At 51.9% G+C, this 12,188-nt stretch overlaps 4 protein-coding genes across 4 annotated transcripts; 2 read left to right on the forward strand and 2 right to left on the reverse strand.

Annotated features, from left to right (window-relative positions):
- Positions 1-910: 910 nt before the first annotated feature.
- J4E87_001771 (uncharacterized protein) lies at positions 911-2,101 on the reverse strand (the record flags this gene model as incomplete). Its single annotated transcript, XM_049373412.1, has 1 exon — positions 911-2,101. The coding sequence occupies one exon, from the start codon at positions 2,099-2,101 to the stop codon at positions 911-913; it is 1,191 nt and encodes a 396-aa protein (XP_049236782.1).
- Positions 2,102-6,946: 4,845 nt separating this feature from the next.
- On the forward strand, positions 6,947-7,764 carry J4E87_001772 (uncharacterized protein; the record flags this gene model as incomplete). The annotated part of the gene is made up of 3 exons (XM_049373413.1): positions 6,947-7,222; positions 7,273-7,506; positions 7,564-7,764. The coding sequence occupies 3 exons, from the start codon at positions 6,947-6,949 to the stop codon at positions 7,762-7,764; spliced, it is 711 nt and encodes a 236-aa protein (XP_049236783.1).
- A 975-nt stretch (positions 7,765-8,739) lies between these two features.
- On the forward strand, positions 8,740-10,765 carry J4E87_001773 (uncharacterized protein; the record flags this gene model as incomplete). Its single annotated transcript, XM_049373414.1, has 3 exons — positions 8,740-8,745; positions 8,767-8,852; positions 8,899-10,765. 3 exons carry the CDS (start codon positions 8,740-8,742, stop codon positions 10,763-10,765), a joined length of 1,959 nt encoding a protein of 652 aa, XP_049236784.1.
- A 428-nt stretch (positions 10,766-11,193) lies between these two features.
- Positions 11,194-11,592, reverse strand: J4E87_001774 (uncharacterized protein; the record flags this gene model as incomplete). Its single annotated transcript, XM_049373415.1, has 1 exon — positions 11,194-11,592. One exon carries the CDS (start codon positions 11,590-11,592, stop codon positions 11,194-11,196), a length of 399 nt encoding a protein of 132 aa, XP_049236785.1.
- Positions 11,593-12,188: the final 596 nt, after the last annotated feature.

A 12,188-nucleotide genomic window follows, 5' to 3' on the forward strand; every position in this document is an offset into this window, starting at 1 on the left:
GACACTCACTCACGTTGTCAGGTAACTGGGAGTAAACAAGCTTCCTGACCATGTTACACGTGTACACCGCCATTGTCATGACTCTGCATCATGGCAATGACGCAAAGCGTGGGGCATGCGCAGCTCCGACGATCACGATGCTCTACCCGTACGACCTTGTAATCTACCCAACCTTCTCCTTCCTCTCCTACTCCTTGACGCATCGTCGTCTCTGTCACAACGCATGGACGGCGCTTGGCGTTACGTCATTATTGCATCCTCACACCCAGGGGATTGCAACTCGGGTTACCAAAACTAAATTTCGACTTTTCCCTCTCGGGCTGGGTGGCTGGATCGGCAGGGAATCATGGGGCTGGCTACGCACCTCATGCACGCGAACACGATTATTCCTCGTCGGCGATGACGACTTTCTTCATCCATTTCCTTCAGTAACCTGTCCGCCGTTTGTGTGTATATACGGTGTGTGCGAGGGCAACATTTCACTGGCGTTGCAACGGCGATTATATACCGGGTCGTTTTCTTCTTTCTTTGATATTACTGCAGCGCGCCAGTCTAGAGCTGCGCTCGGCGTTCGGGATGCTTGGCTTCGAGCCTACCTTTCCTTTCCGGTGGTGTATTCTGAACGCAAGAGCTTTTTCCCGACGTTTGTTTCTCGAGTCTACGATAACAACAGGGATTATGGCGTAGAGAAAGGAAATGGGAATACCTGTCGGCATGCGTGTTGGTCTACAAGTATGGCTCGACGAAGTGGGATCTGTATGTATACCACAAGCAATCAAGAGTTCAATTTCAAGTTTTCATTCGCATTCGCTGCTTCGTTGGGACCAAGCCTGGTTTCCCATACGGTGAGATCAACTACAGTCTGATGTTTGTCATGATTTCCTCTCTCTCAACGGTCTCGGTGTAAAAGTCACTCCCAATACGGGTCCCTGTGCCTCCTAACCATCTCCTCCAGCTCCTCTCTATGCCTCCTCAACATGTTCATCATCTCGTTTGCTTTGTCCTCCTGCGTCGAAACCGCTTCCTCCCGCCTAATCAGCGCTAATTGCCGCTCAAGAAGCACCTGCTCGCGACGCGACAAGGAAGCTTCGCGGCGATCGAGCTGCCTGCTGCGAACAGCTTCGCGCGCAGAACCTGACTGAATAGCGGGGAGTTCGGTAGGCTCATCTGCGGTAAGGTCTATCGGCGTGTCTGAGTTGTTTGGGCTCGGAGTCTGTCTGTATGGTGTTGGGGCTCGAACTCGGCGGGCGCTCGCGTGGTTAGCAGTTCGCGAGGCGGGTTGATCGAACCTGCTTGCGCGTCGTAGCTCGCTTCCTAGACGTCGCTCCTGCGGCTCGCTGCGCTGTTCCAACATCTCGGTCATGGGAACAGGAGACGCGCCAGCGCCAGCGCTAGCGGTGTACTCAGAAGGCTGAAACGGGTGCCTTCCGTTACCCAGAAGACGGTTCAGCGCGCGAGACCTGGCGGTACCAGTCCCACCGTTCACAGCGGTGGTCTCACTGACACGCTCCCTCTCAGCAGCAGCAGCAGCAGTAGCGGCCCGTCTCGTTCTGATACTCCTCGGCCTGCGCGTCTCTCTTGCTCGACTCCGCACATCAGCGACATGGCGTCTGAAGTTCTCGAAGTTCTGGAACTGGACGGCGTAGCCTGCGTTGTCGTCGGAATCAGAGTCGATGACGATGGGATTGTGCTGCTGGTTCTGCACTGGAGCAGCATAGGACTCTTCGCGCCAGGGTGGGATTGGGCTACCATGGGGCGGTGGTGTCGAGGGCGTGTATGTCGGGGATGTCGGGAACGTGGGAGTTGTGGGAGAGTATGCCGGTGAAGTGGGTGAAAAGTTCGGGGATAGCGGGTTTGCTGGGAACGTGGGAGATGTGGGTATGTATCCCGGTGAGGTGGGTGAAAACGCCGGGGATTTCGGGTATGCTGGGAATGTAGGGGTTGTGGGTGTGTATACTGGCGACGTGGGCGCGTAGGCTGGTGACGTAGGTGTAAGGTCAGGCGATGAGGGTGCACTGAATGGTAGAGGTGAGATGGCGCCAGCGCCAATCAACTCGTTACCAGCGATATCCGCACCGATACCATCGAGACCTGCGATCATGTTGATGTGTGTTGGTAGTAAAGAGTAAGGAGTAAGGAGTAAGGAGTAAAGAGTAAAGAGTAAGGAGTAAGGAGTAAGGAGTTGGAAGTAGAGTTAGAGTTATCAGAAAAGACTTTGGCTGTAACAAAGCTTGGCACTATTGAGAGCGAGAGACAATAGTAAGTGAGCGAGGAGAAAACGTCATTGTTGGCAGAAAATTCATGTAGTGAAGGTGAGTTGTGTGGACGCTTTGACTGGCCGATGAAAAGTTTGTATACTATTGTCTATTGTACCTTGGTTGAAAATGGAGAAGAGCTCACAAATTCTCGTCATTGTTAGCAACATACAACAAGAAAGCAATAATAGATTGCGCAATAAAGTCTTTTTGAAGTTTGCGCAAATCGGCACGAAGTGTGCGTTCTTCCTTCGCGTCACTGCAGTCAGTCAGAAATCATGTCGCGTTACCGCTGACAATGTATTACAATTTGGGAAGTGACTAACACAGACGCTATTGTACACATGTACGTATAATATAAGACATAGCCTCTTCCGATTAAGAATCTACGCGGGCAGTAAGTGGAGTATTTCTCTGACGACGCTCCGTTCTCCCATTCGTCGTGTGATGTCACTGAATATAGTCCCATCACGATAAATACTGGCAAAGCTTCAATATCTGTTTTCACGGAGCGTAGTTGCGCTATGCAGTCTTCCGCGCAACTTGTGAAGCCGCCCTTCAGTTCAGTCTTGTCCGCCAGTAGCCAGCATTTCTCCGTGGATCGAGAGATACAAAAGGCCCGGCATCTACCGGCACTTCTTGTCTATTCGAAACGCTATTAGGGCTCGTGCGATGTTGCGGCTGTCGAAGAGATACCGGGGGAGGCGTTGATGTGGGGGCGGTAGCTGGCTGTGTCGACACAAAATTTAAGCTTTCACAATAGTTTTCCAAGGCGCTGGCCATTCGTCCAAAAGCTTCGGTATGGTCAATGCCATGAAATCTGCGGTGGGGACGGTTTATCAACTCGTATGATCGTGTCCACACGTCGTCTCTGGATGCGACAGACTCATCCCTTTCTGTACGTATGACAGGTGTAGAAGATTCTCGGTTTTCCGGAATCATGAGCGGGTCGTCGTTTGACAGACTGATGTGCTGTAGGTACGCGTTGTATTGACGAGCGCTTATCGGGTCTTCGGATTGTGGTGATGCAGGTGGCTGGTGAGCATCCTCCCTAGTGTTTGCAGACGCGTTGGCGGTTCCTGAGCTCTCATCTGACGTGGGAACTGTAGGTGAAGATGTCACCCCAGTATCTGCGCTGCTCCCCATAGAGTACTGGGCATCGCAAAGCCCGGGTCCAAGTCTTCTTCCCAAGTCCATTCGTCTGAGGAGCTCAAGTTCCCTAGTGACTCTGTCTTGCCGCCTGATCTCACTCTCACGTTGCTCTAATTCTCTTTCCCGGGATCTTAACAATGCTTCACGTTCGTTAAATGAAGTCTGTGGCCCTCTACTGTTCTCATATGCAGACTGAAGTTCTCGGTGAATTCTCGAGGCGCGGCGTACAATCGCTTGAAGACGCACGCGCGTATCTGCCGTGGAAGTGTGCTGCTCGCTACTGATGTCCTGAATCATGTCCAGTCTTCGAAATATCTCATCCAAATGACTACTGATCACTCCGTTGTTCGACGCGCGTTCTTGCTCCAATATGTTTCGCGTTCGATGAGCTCTCGCTCGTGATTCGACTAGCGCCGGCTCTTGTGGTAAGGTCAAACCTAGCAAACTCTCCGTGACATTGACGTCTCGTGGCGCCGTCCAGGCAGGTGGTCGTTTGTACCATTCTCGTCGACATTGGGGACAACTGTTGTTACGTGGACTTTCGCTGTCGAGGTAGTCTGTGAGACATTTGCGGCCAAAGCGATGGTAGCAGCCTGTTATGAGCACAGTGACGGCTTCGTGAGAAGGACCGTATAGATGTAGGCAGATGCAGCATGTTTCATCCTGGGATGCAGTTGGAAGGGCTGCTATATGCGACGTCCTCAGCTCTCGTAGGCTGGATACTGAATGGTCCGGGTTACTGTGTACAGTCAGTGACCTACTGGACTCTCAAAGAAGACAGGCACGAACTTTGAAAGGGATGATGTGAAGTTGAATGGCATATTTGTGATGTTAATCCCTGGCCAGTGTCTCAATAGGTGTGAGAAGAGGAGTGTTGTTTACAATCGACGTGCGCACAGAAGACGATTGTTTGACTGGGTGATCCTGCATGACCATAAGACTCCGCATCATGAGTACCGTGGATGAGAGTTCGAGTGCATTCCGTGTCTGTACAACTTCCAAAATTGGGTTTTGTGGGTATGCGGTGCGTAGAAAGCGTGTTATTCACGAACCATGGAATTGCTGTCCCTCGATTTGTCCTTATCTCAACAGAATGCGAAGGTATAATGTGAAGTCGAGGCTGCGCAAGATGACACAAGGGCAAAGGCACTTTTTTACGCGGCTCAAACCCCTGGTGGTAGTATCTAATCCACGCGCTGCGTGTAGCGACAACTCGGCTGCAAACATCACGAAAATGAGGCTGGTCGCCAATAATGGATGGGTGAGGGTGGATGCTTACGGTTTCCTGGCTCAATGCGGCCCTGAACCAAAACTGCTATACCAAAGTTAGGATTACTGCGGGCCCACAAAGTAAGGCTGCACTCTGACCCCTGCGCCGAGCTTGGGGTTAGAATTTGGTCTAGAATTGGCGGATGTGTGCGTTTCTGGGCACAACGGGTAACCGGATAACGATGCCTTTAATCTCCTCCTTTCCGAATGCCAACGCCGCGTTTGGGTCTCTAGTAGATTCCTTTGACACAAGACATTGGAGTACGTTCGGAAAATGAACCGTCGCGCGGCATGTGACTGTAGAGGTGAGGTTGGAGGCTCTCCCTCCACTCGGTGTCCTCTCTAGTTGTGGCTTTGTTCCGATGAAGACCCTTTTTCTCGTGATTTTGAAAGGAAATGGAACATGTTCAGCTTCGGATGTCTTAGAAGGAAGGATGAAGAAGAGTTGCTGGAGGTTCTTGGGTGCGTTGACCCCGCTAAAGCACGCACCCGTGCCACTGCCTAAGCTGCGCCACTTTCCACAACAAGTTGGGCACCCACAAATTGAGTAAGTGCGCTTCAGATGACAATATAAAGTGCAAACTCAGCATCAAGTTGAAGGTGCCTGCCAGCGAGAGACGGTCGTAAACGGCAGAGTTGTGTAAGGCGGAGGTGCATGACGCTGATTGGTGGAATCGCTCGCGCGTCTGTCATATTGTCCCACACCTGAGCAATTATACACCCCAACCATCCCCTCTCCTAAAGGATGCAGTGCTTTCTCCGAAATCCGGGGTTTTCAAAGCCGTCGCACTGCCGATGCGCTCTGCATGCACGCCACCATGTACTCCAGTATGTACCCCATATGAACGTTTTTTGAACACTCCCGAGGTCCACCAGTCAGGGTAGCTATCCCGCGCCTTGCAAGTAAAGAGCTTGGCTTGTATCGCGTGGTGCACTGCACGAGTTAACGGAGAATGTATCTTCCACTCTGCAATCGATCGGTCTTTTCGACGCCCTAGAGTCCTTCTGATTAACGCATGAAACTCCTGGTCTTGGAATTCTCACCTGTTTACTGATCAGTATCCACAAGGTGGAGGACATCATCCTTCGGTACCCATCAGAATCCTGCGCCTTTGCTAAATAATCTCCGCAGCCTATTACTGCGTCATGGTCTTTCTCATACAGTCGCAGTCGTGCAACATGCCCAGGTGAGCTGCGGAGAAAGTATTGCTCATCAGGCCGATTCTAAGCGACGTCGTCAATGAACAGCGTGAATTTTTGAATCGTTGAGAGCCGGTTCCTTCGCAGTGTTCCCATGAACGACAGTTCGAGTTGTCTTATGCATACCAAGACACCGTTCCTGACGGTGTTTCCTAGTTTGCCAGGGCCCGCCGCAAGCGGGATTCCCATCGCTAGCCCAGTTCTCTAGGCTGTATCCGTGCGGTGTCTCTAGGGAGGAAGGGTCAAAGCCAGTATTTGACTGTGATCAGTTGCCCGTAGATTAACTAGCAGAGTCGGAAGGCTGGCATGCTACTGGTGATGGTTTGCTGATATCGGTGACCAAGACAGCTTCAGAGCGCACAACTTTCCGCTATTCTCCGTCATACTGCGGGGAACGTAACCCTCTGGAAACACCAAGTCGTGTGGTATTTCCGCTATCGATAGTACCTCAATAAACCAAGAGCGGATATACAGGACAGAACCGGCGAAATGCTAGTTGGCGGAAGTAATGATGGAAGAGGAAATGAGAGGAGGGTTGCAGCGCTAAGCATTGCGCTATGGCATGTCACTGTCGCCCTAATAATGCAAGTGCCAACGCACGGCGGAGTTTGCTGGGCGTTTCACTTGTGCAATCACCATACCAAAACCACGTGGTACTATCCGATGTGCGCTTCCAAAGCGCATCCTTCTACACCAAGCCTCCGTAACAAGTCTTGGCAATGGCGCGACTCGGGCGGAAAGACGTTCGGCAGGATCGATATAGAAGTCCGCGAATGAGCGTGGAAAGATTGAGGAGGAAAGTCCTAATGTGGTAAGACGACTTGAGTTGAGGGTGCGAGGTTAGCAGTGCAGAAGGCGTGGCAAAGCTGCCTCAGCGTGCTATGGATAGAGCGGAGAGAAGGGGTTCAACTCCCTATAAGTAACGGCGAACATCCCACCGGTTAAGGTTCTATCCTTCAGCCAGAAGCATTCCGATATCCAAGGCTCCAGTAGCATTCTTTCTATCATTTCGTCTATTCCAGCTTCCGCTTTCGATCAATTTTTTCTCAACCCGAACACCATCCTTTACCATGAAGTTTGCAGGCATCCTCGCTGCGGCCACGGCCCTCCTCCCTGTTGCCCTTGGATGCAATGGATACGCTGGAGGTGTCCCTAAAGCCGTTGGTACCAAGACCAATAGCAAAGTCATTGAGGTCGCTGCTGGTCAAACCTACGATGGCCAGTGGTACCGATTCGACCGTGGTAGCGGTGCTTGCTCTGGTCAGTCTGAGGGCGGTGCTGCCGACGCTGTCTTCCTGCTCAAAGAAGGCGCTACGCTGCGCAACGTGATCATCGGCAAGAACCAGGTAAGTGTCAGGTCAAGTCCTGAAGTAGATACCTACTAAGACATGTTTAGGCGGAAGGTGTGCATTGCCAAGGCCACTGCACTCTTGAGTTCGTTTGGTTCGAAGATGTTTGCGAGGATGCCATTTCCATCAAAGAAGACAAGGCTGGAAAGGAGTCCTGGATCATCGGTGGCGGCGCCTACCACGCATCCGACAAAGTCGTTCAGCACAACGGATGTGGAACTGTGAACATCGTCAACTTCTATGTCAACGATTACGGCAAGCTCTACCGCTCTTGCGGAAACGTAAGTGATTTCAATCATCAAGATCAGGTTCCTGAACATCCGCTTACACGATCCTAGTGCTCTAAGCAATGCAAGCGCAACGTCTACATCGAGGGCGTGACCGCGGTCAACGGTGGTGAGCTGGCTGGTATTAACAGCAACTACGGGGACACTGCTACCCTCAAGAACGTCTGCGCTGATGCGAAGACCAAGTGCCAGATGTACACTGGTTGTGCTGGTGGCTGCGAGCCCAAAAAGGCTGGCACCTGCTCTGGCTAAGCTGATCCGCCGTTTCGGGCAGCGTCCAGCGTCCAGCGTCCAGCTTTGTCCAAGGAACTGAAGCTGGATTGGTGAACAGATGGAAAGGCGCTGTGCGGCTCATATTTTCTTGTAAATAAGTTTTTTGGATACATCTGTACATATCATCACTTCTTTGTCAATGTTTTCATCGCAAACTGCTTCATCGAGATGCGCTTACCTTAATCTGCGAGGCGGCTGGATGCTGTGCTGTTACCCCGTTCCCGCGCGAATGTCGAAGTGGATGCTCGGCGCGGCATAGCCACTGTAACTATGCATCGAAGCCTGATGCCAGACAGCTCAAGTGTATCTTTGCGCGCTCATCTAATGACAGCATACATGGCCGATGAGATGTTGGTGTCGAGTCTGTTGGCGACACAAGGGGGCCACTGCGGGACGGTGGTGGGGCCGGCGCATAATCGGTTTAACCAAGATTAGACCGCGCTAAACCTCGGAAGGTTCGCGAACTCCTCTCGAAGACGCGTTCCAACCCTTTGGCCATCAGCCACCCAACGTTTTGCCCCTTCGTTGCATCTGCTGATGCTATCGCTAGATCTCCATCAGTTTGTGCCTGTCTGATGCAGCATTATTTCTCCGTCATCGACCGACTGTCCCGGAAACTTCCTGATTGGCGCGGGAAGCCAGCAGAAGCAACCACGGGCACCTAGAGACGCGACTTGCCGATACGTACTCGTCTCTACCGCCCGAGGAACATCCGACGGTTTGACGGCCTGTACAAGACATTGTTTTACACTGGCAATTTCAGTGTCTCGTGCAGACCAGATTGTGGTGCTCCGTACCCCACGTTGGGTCTCGGTTGTGCGAGAAGGATTTTTCGCGGTCCATCAAGGACTCAACTGAATCTAAAACAAGCAACGTCTAGGCGCAACAAAGTCTAAGACAAGCAACATCCAGGGATCAACATCAACCTCACCTTAGGGCCCGCTGTCATTCAGCATGGCCGTGAATGAGCCAACCTATCAGTTCGCTTTGACGGCGAAAGAGTGCGAAATCCTACGCGCCATTCGCGCTGTCGAGCATAGCAATGCGCCTAGCGAGCAGCCAAGATTGTGGGTATACCCATCACATTTCCTAGCCCAGAACTAACATGTTCAGATATCAAAAGCTGGAACTTCAGCTTAGAGACGAGAATGGAGATTCGCTGGGAAGCTGTGACGTCAGCCCGGAGAATATGGTGTTGGACTTTGTTGCCGCTTCGGCCGCGTTTTTGAAGGAGTTGGCAAAGGAGCCTGATCAGCGCAAGAAAGACTTGGCCGAAGTTGACGAAGGTGTTCACATCGATGACCGCGACTCTGTTCTGGGCTCACAGACGCAGGATACTGCTGCTGATCTCCCTGAGCCGGATAATGGACTCCAGACTCCGTCATGGGAGACATTCAGGAAGTCCAGCATCCCGCCGTGTGTCAAAGACGTCAGCTTCACTGTAAGCGAAGAAGATATGACAACAGAGTTGCGCCAACGGTTACAAGACGACTACCCCGGCGTCACCATAGTAACACCCAAAACGAAAGCCGAAGAGGACAGAGCTCGTGAGGCTCATGCGACAGAGAAGCCCAGAGGAGTCAAGCAGATGATCATCGAGGTTGAAGAGACCGAAGTTAGCGAGAATCCTGAGCTGGAAAGCAGTCTCCGAAAGATATACCCGTGGGCGCTGATGGAATCGAAGTCCGGCCCAAACATATCCAGAAAGCGCGCAAGGCGAATGACGGATAGCGACGCCGCAACGCCATCTAGACCAGACCCGGTCAAGCACATCGAAGACTTTGCCGCATACGTCTTGGATCCGCCCTCCGATGATGAATTCGGTTATCACTATCCAGTAGGCGATTGGGATCGTCTGACTTATGCGCGGAAATTTGAAATCGCTCATGCGCGAGCAATTCAACATTACCATGGCAAGGCGGCTGACGGTGGAGGATGCAGTCAGTGTGCGGAATATGGCCATCAGTGCAGAGTCTACTTGCCGCAGCTTGGGAACCTAGCCCACATAGATTTCGGTCACACTTGCCAAAACTGCCGGCTCAGGCATCAACATTGCGACCTTCCCGCCGCCGTAAAACCCCCTCCGAGCACACCAACAGGACCAGCGGCACTCAGGCTCGATACACGGAACATCCATCACCGAGGTGAAACGGTAGATACGCCACCATTGATGAACGCCACACCGGGATCGCTAGTATCGAGAATGACGGCGGCCAATGGAAGGCGGTTCAACGATGAAGAGAATAACGGTCATACTCCAATAAGCGGGGATCCTGGCCTGGATATGATGGAATTCGCTGAGCAGATCAATCTCTTTCAAGATTACAGTAACCCCAAGGTCAAATCCGTCATCTTTGCGATGTACAGCCTCTTGGATAAACACGGCAGGGTCGAGCCGTTTGGCAAACACCGCTTGACTCTCGACCAATACTACCAGAACCTCTTCACTCTTTACATAGTCACGTATCTGCGTAAGGAGTACCACTCGGCTTATACTGTTTTGCTTCGCTTCCAGAACACGAACTACCACGAGACCGGAGAGCTGCCTAGCATAGAAAACGTCGTCCGCGCTTTTGAGTACCTCCCAACGCATGCCCCACTTTGTCGCTGGATAGTGATACTATACAGTTTCCTCTGGGGAACGCAGCACTATGGCAGTTGGGACATGTTCATGAACACGCACCCAAGTGTCAAGTCAAGGGTCCGCGCAGTCGCCAAACTTCTCTTCGGGATTTGCTACGTTCGCGATCCATTTACTACGGGAGGCGATGAGGCAGTACGGCAGCGGTGGTGTGAGGTCCACAACCATCCCACGGGGACCCGCGAAGAGGAAGAAGCTTGCGAAAACATGAAGAGAGAGGAAAGGTACTCGTCACGTATCGGTGAGAAGAGAAGGAGTGATGGATCACCAGTGCCGAGGCCTTACAAGGCTGCTAGAGGAGGACGGGGCAGAGGGAGAGGGCGTGGCCCAAGTAGGTGAGGCAAAATGTGCTTAGAGCATGGAAGGCGTTCTTGGACTTTGGTCTCTTTGGCATAGCGTTGTGATAGTGAAGTACGACGGTCTGAACGATACTTTGTGTGTTTGCTCAACTATTGTGTCTTGTGTCACTTACTTCCCTGTCTTAAGCAAATCCGGTTATGAGTATGGATGCAACACGCTGTTTTGAAGGTGCGTCAGCGTGAGCCACATTGCGCGTCCACAAATGAGTGATATTAGCTATTGAAGCTTCACTACTTCCCAAAACACGGGCGAAGGAATGTATACAACTGTTAAGCACCAGGATGATGTACCCAAATCGCTTTCCAAATACATCAAACAAAGAAAGGAACGTTATCGCTGACCACCTCGCTTCATGCGCCCCATAAAACGGCGCCTGGCATACTGATACGCGGTATACGAGAGGACGTTTAGACCTTGCACTCGATGGTGAAGGATGTAACGTCCGTGGGGATAGCAACGTTATGGTTCCCATCAAGGTCAATAAAAGTGTTCCGTTCGTTGAGAGCAAAGATCTGTCCAGGATAGTTGGGGTTCTTGACCTCGCACTTGACGTTGTTTCCGCCTACACCGGGGGTGATAGCCTGGAGCGAAGTGGCGAGGACCTGGGAGCCGAAGGCATCGCCGAAGAGCTGACCGAAGGTTACAGCCTCTTTGCCAACGATGACATCGCGGTTGGCGTTCTTACCGCTCTGTTCGTTGGCGAGCTGAACGGTGAAGATGAGAGGTGCGTTGCGGGCGATGGATGGAGCTGCGAGAGCGGAGGCGAAGAGAGTAGCAGCGGATGCAAGGATGACTGAGGCCTTCATGATGACAGCTATTTGGTGATCTGGTGGAGGTTGCTGTAGTGAGTGCTCGGAAAGATGGTGCGAGGTGAAATTGAGAATAGAAGGTTGGACAGAGTTGTTTCTGGTCGTGTGATGAATTGCTCTTTTCTCTAGCGAAGGCGGCTCATTTTCTTATACTTTCCACGTATTTATTCTTACAATTGTCACTCGTGATGCTTGCGATTATCCGCCTTCAGCAGTGCCTCCACGTAGTATCGTAAGAGCGGCTTTCAGGAAACCTTAGGTTCGTAAGATGATACTGCGCTCAGCTCATGTTGGCTTTTGAGTAATTCAAGGAATCGATCCGATAGTTCTCTCGTAAGATCTCGGTTCGGTGGAGGCATCTTGTCCGCCGAGACGAAAACCGCGAAAGGTGCGGTCAGGCGACCGTCTACACAACCAGCCGATGTTACCACACATAGCAGCACACCGATACCAAAGTCCAAGATGTGTAATACGCGTGCAGCTTCTGGTTTGATGCAGCTCGTGTGCGACGGAGCTAAGCATACATCAGCCACCACCGCTCAGCTGTCAGCCCCTTGATGATGTGTCGAAATGCCGAAGAGCCGTCTCTATTT

This window comes from Alternaria ethzedia, assembly GCF_023757985.1.
Source record: "Alternaria ethzedia strain BMP 0044 chromosome Unknown scaffold_3, whole genome shotgun sequence".
Taxonomy (NCBI): Eukaryota; Fungi; Ascomycota; class Dothideomycetes; order Pleosporales; family Pleosporaceae; genus Alternaria; species Alternaria ethzedia.